Source organism: Netta rufina (assembly GCF_964035555.1).
Source record: "Netta rufina genome assembly, chromosome: Z".
Taxonomy (NCBI): Eukaryota; Metazoa; Chordata; class Aves; order Anseriformes; family Anatidae; genus Netta; species Netta rufina.
The window spans coordinates 71,758,053-71,772,694 of record NC_140126.1 but is presented as its reverse complement, the minus strand read 5'-3'; the positions used below and the strand labels follow the sequence as shown (position 1 = coordinate 71,772,694).

At 37.9% G+C, this 14,642-nt stretch overlaps 1 protein-coding gene across 1 annotated transcript in view; it reads left to right on the top strand.

Annotated features, from left to right (window-relative positions):
• The window catches only part of RASGRF2 (Ras protein specific guanine nucleotide releasing factor 2), a 138,931-nt gene that overhangs the window by 104,062 nt on the left and 20,227 nt on the right, over positions 1–14,642 (top strand). The window contains exon 18 of the mRNA XM_084305512.1: positions 3,746–3,852. Coding sequence (XP_084161638.1) covers positions 3,746–3,852 — 107 coding nt within the window. The remainder of the gene's footprint in view (positions 1–3,745; positions 3,853–14,642) is intronic.

Sequence of the window (14,642 nt, the reverse complement as noted above, 5' to 3'; positions counted from 1 at the left end):
GGAGCTCTCACATTAGTTTTGAATATATCTGCTGGTATCTGTCTACATATAATTTTACACTTATGTCTCATGCTATGTGGGTGAATAGATCAAAAAAAAGGTGGCTCTTGTCACAATTGTAATGAAAAATTTGTGTATATATTCACTGAAGTTTATCTAGTGATTAGTAGCTGTTATTTAATAACTTCTAATTTTGAGTCTAATCTAATAAATCTGTGCCTGATGGGCATTTTTATGATGTGGATGGTAACCATCTTTACTACATGCTTTGTAGTCCCTGGCTCCCATTTCAGTTACCATAAGAGCCAGCGGTGACATAAACACAGAATCACAGAATTTCTAGGTTGGAAGAGACCTCAAGATCATCGAGTCCAACCTCTGACCTAACAATAACAAGTCCTCCACTAAACCATATCACTAAGTTCACTTATCATTAAGTCTTTTAAAGACCTTCAGGGATGGTGACTCAACCACTTCCCTGGGCAACCTGTTCCAATGCCTAACAACCCTTTCGGTAACACCATTCAAAAGGTTCTCACTTTGCAGCATCTTCTGGTGGTGGACCTAGTGAAGATTATCTGCTTTGCTCCTGTGTATCTCTCCACACTGGTCAGTGATGACTGGCATGTCTCCATCTTTGTGAGGAGTAGTTCTTTATCTTTGTCTCTGTTGTAGTGCAAATCCCCAGCATTGCCCAGGACGTTTGGTCACCCTTTTTGATGTAGGAATATAATCAGTTCCTTTGTCCTGAACTGCTTCATGTTCATGTCATAACTGTGCAGAACCTTTTGCTTGGAAATAGTATGGTAGATCACAGAATGGGGACTGATGGTAGAGGCTTATTTTTTTCTGAACACTGCAAGTCCCACCAGCTTTGCCTGCCACAAGCTCACTTGCATAAGGGAGGTCCAAGGATTCCATGTATTTTTCTCCAGCATACCATTCCAATGATTCAAAAATCCATTGATTTTGGCTTAAGGCCTGTTAGTTCTGCTGTGGTGTAGTCAAAGATACTGAATATGGAGACTAGCTGAGGTCTACTGTTACTCAAAACAAGTTTACCTTAAGGTAAAGCCAAGCATCCACATGGAAGTAGTCACATCTCCTTGTATACAAAGAATAGTGGCAATTCTGGGGGTGACTTTTGAGTTACAGAGTGTGAAGAGAATTTCCACCATATAATTCACTGCTTACTAATTTACTTTGGGAGAGAGAAAGCAAGCAAGTAAGTAAGGAAAGGAAAGGTGCAGTGAATACCCAGAACTGATTAGTACAGCAAGCAGAAACCTGTCCATTTCCAAAGCCACATTTGCTGAGTTCACATTTTAAACCAAAACTTCTGTGACTCGTGAAAAGTCAAAGACTGCTAGATAACCACTCTAAGCAAGGACCAGGGAAATGGGGTAACAATTTTTATTGCGTGACATTATGGTTTCAGATTGAAGATGTTGATCTGCCACAGTTCCACACTGGGAATTGTGTGACGTATAGCATTTCCAGATAATTTCTAAGAGTCTACAAGAAATTGTCATAAGCACACTTTTCTTCAAAATCAATTGGCAGATTTAATTCTTGGACAGTGAGTGTAGCTCAAGCATTTGTTTGTTTTTTTTTTTTCTTGTAAAGAACAATAAATTAAAAATGTTTTGTGAAGAGAGAGAGAAACACATTCTTGCATTCTGATTTGTTTGTTATATAAAAATAAAGAATTAAATTAATAAGATTTCCAGCTTTATTTTGAAAAAAAAAATATATATATTTCACAGATATTTATTTGAAGTCATATCTGAAGATGTACAGTGAGTTAACATGTGGAGTTAAATTTACATCTACCCTTGTACATCTATGTTCATCTAAGTTATTTTCTTACACAACTGGAGATCTCCAGGTATATGTTCAAGACATCAGCATTAGGTACTATGTGGGTCTTAGTGAATATGTTGCTTAGACTCTGAAACAAGCTAATTACTGATTAAAAATTGATGAAATTCTGAGAACCATAGAAGTTTTCTGAAGTGTTCCCTGAAGGTTTTCCTTTTGCCTTTCTTGCTCTTTTTATTCTCTTGCAGCTAACTGAAAATTGTCTCTGAAGGTTTCTCTCTGTTTTCCTTCCAGTTTACCAAATCTTCTTTTCCTTAATGTTACTTCGATAAAGACTCTACGGCTTTAATATATAATTTTCATTGTGACTTTCATTGCTGCAATTAAGTGGCTAATTGAACAGTTTATAATGTGCATGCCTAATTGCTTCTGCAAGAGGTTAACTGTGAAAAGCATAGAAAATTAACACACAAAATGTTGCCTAGGTTACCTTTTACCGAGTAAAGCCTCAGAGATTCTGTTTACTGTACTGCTTATGGGCAGCTAAATTCCGAAAGATGATTTAATATGAAACTTTCTTTGATATTAAATCTTAGATATCAACTATAATGTAATATGACATAGTTTTAAAAACTTCCATGAAACATAAGCATAGAGGATCCATTTGGGGTCCAGCATATACTAAAAGATGTTAGACTGCAGTTAATTTTTTTTTTTTTAATCCTTCTAAAAATGAAGAACAGCAATTAGGATTTTTTGGACTGTCTGTAATAACTTTCTCTAATAAAAATAGAACAAAACTAATACTAGCCTCTAAGAATACCTCCATTTTTTTTTTTTTTTTTTTTTCATAGAATAAATAGATGTTTAATCTCCCTTTGCTATTTCTAATAATACACAGGCTTTAGAACAGCTTTTATGACAAAAAATTGCAAAGTGCTGGTCACACAGAAGGGATATTCCAGTAGTTCCCTGGACTCTACAGTGAAACGGACAGCCACATAGCATGAGATCAAATCTAACAAAAACCTAGAAAAACATAAACTTCTCAAGCGTATTTTCAGAGTTACCTTCTTCTAGAAAAAAACACAGTGTTCAATGTAATCATTATTAGTATACAGATTGTATTTCTCACAGAGCTATGGCAGAACTAGAAAAGAAAGTAACAGTGCTATGAATGTAATAGGAAACTTTCTTGTTTTTTGAATACATTTATTGATAAGTAAATATTGCTGACTAAAATCAAAAGTTATCATTACAAAATGTGTGGTGTAATGCTGCAGTTGACAAATCTTTGCTTTCAAGCGGCTCAGTCAGTGAATGTGTTTTCTGTATACCTTCCCACTTTCTTGTCACTCCAGTGGTAAAAAAAAATAAACTGCTTATTTGAACATGCTCTGTTGACTAGTAAAGCCTGTACAATACTGCTTTTATGAAGGAACACTCCTCGTGTTGACCTTCTTCTCCACCATATTTAAACTACTGTCCTCCTCTGTTTCTTTATCACTTCTAAATTTTACTGCTTTCCCTCTTCTAAATCATACTCACTTTCCTTCTGTACTCTGCTTGATTATAGGCCCTGTATGTTTTTGGTCTGGACATGTTTTTTATTGATACTTTCTTTTGTAGCAAATGGAGATCTGTCTAATGATGCTAGGAAATATTCTTTATCTTTCTAAAACTGAATAGTGATCTAAGTCAGTGTCTCTATTAGTTGTGAAGAGCAAGTCTGTATTTTACTGATTTTGCAGAATTTCAGTGCTCTAAATGATCCTATTAAAAAAAAAAAAAGTTTCTTTCCTTTTATTACTTATTAATGTGCTGTGAGCCTTCATTTTACCAAAGATATTAACAAGGTATTTGAAGAACCTGATTTGGTACCTCTGTTGACTTTTTAATTCTTGTGTGTGTTTTTGCCTCACAGGATTTAACAATTCTGAACGCATGTGTGACAAAGAGTTCATAATACGCAGAGCAGCCACAAATCGTGTCCTGAATGTCTTGCGTCACTGGGTCTCCAAGCACTCTCAGGTATTCTCACTCATCCTCTCCATTTGTAATACATTTGTGGAAAGATACAAGCTGACCTCAGTCCACTCAAGGAATTCATGTGATTTGATTCTCTCTACAAAATATTGTGAGTCTGTTCATTTCAGTTACCTTTATTGAATGTGTCAAAATGCTTGTGCTTGTGTGCAGATATTTATATGTTTGTTCTGAGGCATATCCAGCAAGATGCACCTGTCCTTCATGATGGTCCCTCTACAGTCCCATACAGGGCTGTGAATCTCTTACACACTCTAGTAGCTAGTAGAATTTTGTGTATAGCAATGTCCTGCTAGGTGAGGCAAATGTTGGAAGATTTTGGCATGCATGTAGAAGACCACGAGGTGGGAAGGACAGAAGAAGGGACAGAAAGAAAGAGGAAGATACTGAGAGAACATTATGGAAGTACAGGGAAAATTTGCAAGCCTTGGATAGATGGTACATTGTGGCAATTGCGGACTACTTTATCACTCCATGTTAGCAATCAAGAACATTGATCAAAACAGGGTCTATTGCGCAGATGACTGCAACACTCCCTTATGTCAAACTCAATTCCCTTTTTTCCTTGTAATTTTCATAGAGGTTAAGTCTACTAGAGGATTAAGCCAGTAGGAAATGCCTAAATGAGAAAACTGTATTAGAGAGGCTGAACGGCAAAGAAGAGGTTGATAAAACCTCTCCTGGTATCATGAAGTGAGTAAACATTTTGAGTTATTGGAAATAACGTTTTTATACCAAACTCTGTTTGGCTACCATTAAATGAAAATCACTTCATGGCAAAATCTTGAGCTGTAGTGGGAATGACAGAAGTCTGTTACTCCTGCTCTGTGTTACTGTAGTGTACTGTACGTCCTCATTGTGTCCCTGCCACAATAAATAATATTTAGTTCTATGAGTTGAGCTGACCCTCTATGCTAATTAAATGATGGTTTATTAATGTGCCTATGAAAATGATGGTTGGCATCAGTTTTTTGTCTAGATTAACTAACTGTCAACAACAAATTAAACTGAAGTTTAAAAAGGAAATGCACAGGCAGTGGACGCAAGGGCATGTGGTCTGGGAAGAGTATGAGGATGCCATTCAGAGGTGTAGGAATGGGATCAGGAAAGCCAAGGCACAGATGTAACTGAGCATGGCAAGGGAAGCAAGAAGTAACAAGGGATTCTGCTGGTACATTGGCCAGAAAAGACAGGCCAAGTAGATTGTTCACTCTCTGATAAATGAGAAGGGAGAACTGATAATGACAGACACGGCAAAGACTGAGGAACTCATGAGGTTCTTTGCCTCAGTCTTCACTGCCAGTCAGACATCCCACAGCCCTTGTTTCCCTGAACCTCTAAGCAGGGGCTGGGGGAGCAAAGTCCCTCCCACTGTAAGTGAAGAGCAGGTTCGTGAGCACCTGATGAAGTACAAGTCTATGGGGCCCAATGCCATGCATCCCAGGGTCCTGAGGGAACTGGCTGATGGAGTTGCGAAGCCTCAAGTGTCTCTTCATCATTTGAGAAGTCCTGGCAATCAGGCGGAGTATCTTTGCATGTTTTGCAGAATGTTACACAACTAGTATTCTTTGAAAACTACGGTTAAGAGAACTATGGCAATGGGTAAAAGTTCAACACTGCATTGTCAAAATGGAAGCTATTGTTTGTCTCTGCAGTCACTCACTGTCTTTTATTTTTTCCATGTCAAAGCTGTCAGATATTAATTTCCTAGCTCTCTTAATCCAATATTACAATAGAGCAAATATTTTAAAATGTGGGGGCTTTTGCATATAAAGTAATGAATGCTACAGCAATGGAGCATGTAATCACCTTTTTTTGTTGTTTACTTGAGAGACTAGAGGTAGATGAAGGACACAAGACCTAAAGAAAAGAGAAACGACTGACTAGTTTCTGCCACAAAAATACATGGTCAGGACTGCTTTAAGGAAGACAAGTGAAGAATTATTTTCTGGACAAATAGTATGAAATGTTGGCTGTAAAGATGTATAGTCCTGGGAGAGCAGTAGCTCAGAGCCTCTTTCTACAATAACACAAACTGCAAGCCAGAGGACTCTTAGCTGCTAGTATGTGCTGAAGAAATGCTTATTAGATTTACAAAATAATGAAACAATGTCAGTACTAAAATTCTATGGGATCAACAGATCATCCAAAAACGGTATCACATTTTAAGGTATTTGCATCATTCTCTGGCCACTTAGTGCATTTAAGACATCCTTCACCTTCATCAGCAATCAAGGGCAGGTTTTATTTTCTTAAAAGAAGAAGAGGTTGGCAAAAGTTGTGATTTTCAAAGATAAACCTGTAATTCAATATGTTTTGCTGATACCATTTTCTTTCTGCTTGGCTTTGAACTTGCTCTTGTTGCAAACATCAAATATACAATTTCTGTCCTCTGGAGGAGAAGTTTCTCCTACTTCCCTATAGACTTCTCCTTGTGATGTGCCTAGGTCCTTGTCATCATTACTAGTCTGTGCTGCTGGAAAAGATGATCTACTTTGCCAGACTTTTCTCTGCCAAAGTGCCCTTTCCTCATTAGTTTGATAAAAAGATGGAAAAAACATTAGATGGGTAAATTGTGGGGCTTTGTTTAATTTTTCTTTGAAGGTGCTAAATGCTGCTGCAGACATGTTTATTGTTGCAGCATGTGACTAGCTTTGCAGCATAACAGCATCTCAGTTCTGGTGCTCTCTGATCCACCAATAACAGTAATCTATTTGCAAGTTATCTGTCTGCCTAAATTATTGTACTGACTGATAGTGTTTCGGTGCAATGTGCACATAAGATGCTGTACTGTCCCATAAGAGTATACAACCTATGTTCAGAAATGTGTATAATGTAAAGATAGTAATGTACAACCATCTGTCTAAAGTGTACTTACATATATCATCCCACTTACTCATCCCCTACCCTCCATCCCTCCCTCTGGATCCCTTTGGCTTACTGCAGTCTGCTACTCTCTAGAGCATAATAACATGGGTCAGGGTTAGTGCATGAACCAAAGGACAGAGATACTGTCCAAACAAATGGTTCAAAGCTTTGTGTTTCCTCACTTTCCTCTATCCAGTCCGTGGATGGGTCTTGGAAATATTTCATTTGCTGGGCTGTGGAATGAATTAGCTTTCTACAGTATCTTGCAACTGTGTCAAAACCACAGTTATGGATAATTTAGGTTGATTTTTTTTTTAAGCATGTGCTTTTAAAAATTTATCTGAGCATGGACAGTGTTTAATATGAAAACATGTCTGTGGGCAGAAAACAAAATCATTAAAATTAACAATTCAGCTTATTTAGAGAGGATATGCTTTCATAAAGTGGTTGTGTTATCCTGAAATCATACTAAATAATGCTTAGAAAAAGGATTCATTATTTGTAAAACCTGGGTCATTCACTGTAGGAGACTCACTTAAAATCTGAGTAAATATATAGTGATGCCAATTTTGCAGCTCTTTCAGAAGGGCAGAAAGAACTAATTAATGTCTCTAGGAGCTCCCAAGGCACAGATAAAAATTTGGAAAAAACATTCTCGCATAATGTGACACATACTTTTTGTTTTTACCACACTGAGCAAGAGGAATCAAACCCATATTGCTATTTTTCTTTTTATTATGTGTATGAATGATGGATTATTTAGGTTTTCTAGATTTTTTATTTACATTTTGTTCTTTTCATTCTCATCACCTCCCCTTTTTCCCCGTTCTTCTCTTTTTAATTCAAACACCTACAGGCCAACAAAGCTTTCTTTTTGCCCAAAATAACAGCAGAATGTTCATGTTTGCATTTTGTTTTTAAAATGTAACTGAGAGGAACAGCGTAGGATTCTCCTGTTGTAAACAATGAAAACACAAATGCTGAGGCAGACAGTCATTCTGAAGACAGCTTTGATGAGAATGGAAAGGGCTTTTGAGGATAAAACTCCCACTGACTCCTGCCAGAGATGGAAAAGTAGGAAGGGAAAAAAGAGGAGAAATTCCTTGTATGATTTTCATTATCCTGGTGAGGTCTTGCAGCCTTGTTTTCCTTAACAGTCCTTTCTTGTCCTTTATCTAAACACTTGAAGATACAAAATGAAGTGTTTCTGCTTCTGTGACAAACAGATTGAAATGGAGCTTGTCCAAAGAGGAAGGCTTCACATCTGCTGATGAGGAAAGAGAGGCTGGCTTCTCCATGCTTCCCGGTTTTGAGTGACAGCTGGGTGCTTGCTCTCATTGGCCTCTTGAAGATCTCAGCTGGAATGAATTGGAAAATCTTAACTCCCTTACAAACTCTATGGCTGCCAGACGGTGTCAGTGAGTTATGAAGCTACCACAAGATCTGGGGACCAGACCAAGACTTGAATTTTGAGTGTATAGGTCATGATTTTGGTGCCTGACTCCTGTCTTGCTCCAACTGTGAAATAACCTCCTGCAAGTCATTTTCTTGTTCACGCCAACTAAACTGTGAAGGGTTTTCAAAAGAAGGTTTTACAAATACAGTTGCAGATATCATTTGGGGATGATGGAAGGAAGGTGTCTGTGTACAGAAAATTGTCCAAGAAAGATGATTCTAGTTAGGCACCAATGGTTTTAGTATATCTTTGCATGTGATTTGGCCAATGCCCTTTTGTATATCGGAACCAAAAAATAACATGAAAAGTCATTCATATGAGCCCCACTTGGCTTGTGTTTAAATGCATAAAGTAACGAGTATGATGCCTGGCAAAGCTGAGCTTACTGTAGAAATGTGAACAAATCACACTTACACAATGATTTCTGTACAATATTCTGTATTCTAGTTACATATCAAACAAACCCTTAGGGCCTGAGACCTCTGTTTTTAAACAGCAATTTCTGAGGTTCTTCCTGAAATAAAGACATGTAAAAATACAGATTGTGGATTGAAGAAACAACGAGGTTGCCACAGGGTGAGGCAGAGCAAGGGAACCATAAGCGAACCTTCCAATTCACTGTTGGTCACTCAGTAAAGAAAGTTTGCGTCAGTTTCCTCCATGTGCAGAATATACATGCATATTCAGTAGCAATGTACTTAATTGTTGCTATGGTCTGTCCAAATGTAGCAGAAGCGTAAAGGTTTGATTTTCCATGACCCTTTAGAGAGCGTGAGTCACCCTCAGAACGGTAGCCAGGCTTGCAGTCAGTCAGACTAATTAGAGGTACACTGCTCGTGCTTGTGCTGGAGCCTGACAGATCCTTCCTCACTGAGGTCTTCCTGCAAAGCTCTTACATGTACTAAGTCCTAGAACTTAGAGGCAGAGATGTCATATTTCCCACCAGTCCTGAATACTTTAATCTGACAATACCTCGTAGCTAGATTATTCTTGCAAGGTTTCTTCATACTACCAAGTTACACAGTGCTTGGATAATGAAAGGTTTTTATTGTATGCACTGAGAATTACTCAGTCATGCTTTTAACATAGCTTGTACTTTGGTACTAATTGTGTTCAATCTGGAGTGACAGGCTAGCACTGATACCATGGAATCAGGACTGGCACTCTTCCCCAAATGACGGTTGTTTCTTTGCACTTGAAACTAACTAGAAGACGAAGGTGCAGTCCTTTGATTGCTTTCTGAAATAAACTAGGAGTAGTTCAGGGATGAATTTTTCTTGAAAGCCAATTTTAATATCTTTTATCTTTTTATTTTCCAAATGTATAAATGTTTTGTTGGAAGTGAAGATATGAAAATCTCCTGTAGCACAACTGTATGCAGTATTTGTGCTTTTACGCTGGAAAATGAAATACCGTTGTAGAGGACTGCATCACTGGAGTAATTCCAGTAAACTGTGATAGAATGTGATCTTCTGTATAGAAGATTAAGAGTTATTCCACTGATGTCATTGAAATGACGATCTGTTTGCACTTTGGCATAAGAGCAGATATATTAAAATCGTAAGGCAAAATCCATCTATATGAAAATATACCAATTTCATTGTAAACAGTCTTTCCATAGATCTCTCTCCCCTCCTGGTCATCTCCAGTGCTGGGCTCCCAGCAGGGTTTTATCATTAGCCCGTCACTTTAAAGTAATCAGTTATAGCCAGCAGCAGTGCTGGTCTTTCTCAATGTCTGTGCCCATCTGCTATTTTCAGCTTGCTGCTGGAAATGGGGGCAGAGGACATTGAGTCTGCACGCAGTATCTCCACATTGTGTGAGTACTCTTAGAGGCATCCAAACCTTGACTTCAGCTGTACATGTAGTTTCCTCTCTCTTTCACATCTGGTATTTTTAATCCTTCATTATGTTTTACTTCTCCCTTCAGTAATTAATTCCTCCTTCCTCTCCACCGGAGCTTTTTCTCTTCCAGATGCCTCTCAAAATTTTCCCATTGTACAGCCATAGTACAATAGTCTCACTGTAATATATAATTCCTGTCCTCACTGACATTTCTTCTTATTTGGTACCTCTCTGGTTAATTCATCTTGCATTTTAGAAATGTGACCACTTCTTTTCTTTCTACATGTTTGTCTTTTCTGCTTTCCCCATTTCCTTCAAACACATCTGTCCTCAGTTTCTCTTGTTTGTCACTTATGGACTGAAAGATCCTCACCATATAGCTATTCACAGGATGAAGAGAAGTGGCAGGGAAAAGATTTCAGTGCATTGATTTTCTTGCTCATAGTGTGAATATCAACTACGTCTGGGAGAGTCTGTGGAAACACCATGGGTTGTATGTGCCAGCATTGGAAATCTGAATTGGAAAGCAGTCAGGTTTTTTTTTCTTCCCTGCATGTAAAAAGGCTTCCAGCTTGGGAGGCATTCTTGGTGAGCGGATTAGAGTTTTCTGTCCGTCTCTGATTATCACAGAGTCCTATACACTTTAGGTGTGATGCTTGGGCAGCTGGCATGTCCTGGTGAGCCAGGTGTACCTGCAGATCTGGGAGAACTTCTCATGCGTCTTCTCAGGGCGTAATGTTATGTAACAGAAAATCAGAATAAAAAAGTAGTGAGAAACTAATACAATTAGTCCAAATCTATTCAGCAAAGACTGTCATGAGGGTGTAGAATTACAATTATCCTGACAACTTGTACTCCTCCTCCTTCTCTTCACGTGGCAATCATAGGCTTCTGAAGCCAATCTGCCTTTTATTTATTTATTTTTAATGCCTTGTAAACAGATGCCCAAGAAGTTGAAGTCTTGGGTCTATTTTGCAAGCTGAACTTAAATTATCTTTACAGTTTGGATGTAGAGTTACACTGCAGTTGGATAATATTATTCTGTGAAATGGTTCCCTTTAGACTTTCTTCGTGATGCCTCCATATACAGTTCTGTCCCCTCCCCTTTCTTGCTCCTGCATTCCCTCCTTCCTGGTATCCTTTGTAGTCCTTATGACTGAAATACTCAAAATATTTTCCAAATAAATTAAGTTCTCAGGTTTTAGCTCCCTTTTGTTTGCCTGGGGTTATTCAAGTTTCCTCACCTTGTTTAAATGAAGAATGTTTCCTCTCACTGAGGAAAATTTAAAGAAAGAGGAGCAGAAAATGTTTTGGGGTTTCACTGAACCTGTTACAAAACTTGAAAATTACATTCTCTGTATAATCACCTGTAGTACAGATTTACTACAGTAAATTTGTTGTTGAACCTCGTTGGCTCAGCTAAGTTCTGTTTTTCTCACTTTCTGCTGCCATCATTGCAGTCCGTCTTGTTGTGTAGTGATTCCAAATCCATCATCCCCTTTATTTTATTTATTTTATTTTATTTTATTTTATTTTATTTTATTTTATTTTATTTTATTTTATTTTATTTTATTTTATTTTATTTTATTTTTTAATTTTTGACTCAGCTGGATAGGTTGCTTCTGAAACACTGCTCATACTGCAGAACAGCTTTTTGAGCTCCTCCTGGCGAGAGAATGTGCAAGCACTTTCTAAAGAGAACAGTACTGTCCAGTCCAGTGGATGGTACCCATCAACAGGCTGGCTGTGAATCTGCTTGAAATATAATCTTACTGACTTAGCTCTGTAGCTGTAAAGGAGGTGTTGTGTTTTTTACCCCACTAAGCAGCAATTAAAACATGGGTGTGTTATCAGCATCGCTTTCAGCATTCATGGCCAGTTGGGGTCGTCTGTCCTGCTTCTGTCCCCTCCCAGCTCCTGCTGCACCCCCAGCCTCCTTGCTCGCAGGACAGTGTGAGGAGATGGAAAATTCTTGGCTTAATGAAAGCACTGCTCTGCAACAATAAAAACGTGTGTGTGTTATCAGCACCACTTTCATCAAAAATTTCAAAGATAACATTATACCAGCTACTATGAAGAAAATTATCTGTCCTAACCAAACCAGGACAGGAGGCTTTTGCTTTCATAATGCAGGTGGGTGTCAGCAAAATGAATAAATTTCCCCCTGTTGCCACACTGCTCTACTGCTGGAAACTTTGATAAATGGTGCTGAACCTTGTGTACAATGCTTTTGATCAGTGAAGAACTTCATACATCATATTCTTATTCCAGGTGACTCCAGGGCAGCTTTCTCACTTTCTCACTAATCTGCTGTCATTTTTTCTATATTTGCACATTTCATAAGTGATTTTATACTGTATATATTAAATAAATACCTTTTCTCATCACCGACAATAATGGACTTACAAATAGAACTTGAATTTTTGCACCAAAATTTTAAATAATTTTTATTTTTGAGCCAAATAGAAATCTAAATAAACCCCAGAAATCGTTAGGTTAATATGGACTCTAAAATATACTAGAGGTATGTACCCTTTCATGAAGGATTATCAAATCAAAAAATGCATGTGGGAAAATTTAGAACTTCTTGTCTGACTGTATTCTTTCTGTGATATGTAAATTTCAGTGAAAATTTTCCTTGAATGTTGGGATAGTCCAAATTCTGACACATGCAGCCATTTAAATGTAAGTGAGTATAGCAGCTTTACTCAGCCTTCACTTCTACTCAGCAAAAAGTTGGGAGCCTGTTTGCTTCTGCCAGGACTGCTGGGTGCTGCAGTCTGCCTTGTGCTGGGGGATGGTGGCAGCGTTTTGTTGCTGTTGGCAAGATGGGAGACTTTCAGATCAGAAGAGCTGAAGAATTAGGGAAACGTGTTAACAGGTGATAACAACAGATGAAGAATGTCACGAGTACTCTAAAATTATATATAGATATATGACATACACATATACAGTATATCTATACGTATTGGTATCTATATTTCGGTCTGTATGTACCAATAGTATAAATAGACATATTTACGTAATAAGTAAGTATATATTCAAAAATAATGACCCTAATAGAGGTAGCTATAATATACGCATATAACAGTTACCTGTTAGTTATCTGATAGTTATCTCTCTATACAAATATAACGGATATTTATCTATAAAGTTAAGAATTGATAGCTAAGTATTTTGGTGTGGTTTTGTAATTCCGAGGTTAAACTTTCTACAAAGATTTAAATATTGTGAAATTGATTTCCATAGATTTTTTTAGCCATTGCTCATCATGTTAGCATCTTGGGATTCTGTATATCCCTAACTTCAGCTGTAAAAATAGATTAGCTTCCCAATTGTCTTTTGAATTCCACCTTTTTTCATTGCGTTTTCTCCTTACATTTTGAGAAGCAACTTGCACTTTGTTTTAAAAAGAATGCCACCAAACAGACAAAAAACAACCACAAATCTTCCAATATGAACAAACATCATGAAGGACTAATACACAAATACTAGCTGGTTTCAGAATGTGAATTAGCTCTTGTAAAAGTGAGGAGACTTTTGAAAACTCAAAAGGGGATACTTTTAAGTGGAGGAATGCCCAGGTCTTTACTGAGGAAGAGCAGCAGGGCATTTGTGGGCAAGAAGGCAGCCTAATCCCTCACCTCATGCTGCCAATTTGAACACTAAGCTTCCTCAAAAAGCCCTGTCAGAATGATTGGGGCACCACCGTCTTTAATGAACATGTATCCTCCTAGTGTCAGTATTTCAGTGCTTTTCCAAACTAAGCATCACCTTCCTGTGTGACTTCGGGTGCACTATGGTGCATCCACTTAAGTGAGATGGATGGTGTGATGATGTGTGTCTACCAGACATGATTCTCCTTAGAGGCATTTGACTCTTTCCCTTCCAGGGAGATGGACAGAGCTCCAGAAATTCTGCCAATTTAGGAGTCTATTGCAACATAAGGGGAGGTATCTGGTTCTTTGGGAAAACAAAATATACAGCCCCTGTACAGAGGTGCCAAATATTCCCCAGTTTTGGTAACTTTATTGCTGGCTCTGCTTCTGTTCCCATGGAAACGAGCAGGGGCTTGCCGCAAACATAGTCTTACTTGCAAGTAGCTGTGGGTTATGAAGGAAAACCTACAGATGCACTGGATTAGCAAAGACTTGGTGTTTAGTTTTATTACCCAAATACTAGCTTTGAGCTAAATCCAAGTCTTCGTGGAGTCTGCTCCAATACTTAACTCTAAGTTCCTACCTTAAAATTTGTACATTGTTCTAATATTTGATTTTATCCACTATCAGGTATCAACATAAATTGTTGTCTGTTTCTGTTTTTGAGTGGTGGTCCTGTGTAAGGTATTAGTCAGCCTTAGAAATAATTAAAATGCCAGAACTCTTAAGTGCAGTACCAGAGAACACTGGTCTGATTTATCATGCTTATATAGGTTGAATAATCCACTACATCAAATAAAAAGCAGACCTTTCCAAAAAGAGGATTATGGAAGAAGAAATAGCAGAGGGGGAAGTAGGTAAATAGGAAAACTCTGTAAAATAGTGGAAAAAAAAAACCTGTGTCCACCCTGTTGCGTTAAGGGGTATAGCCAATTAACTGTTACGGA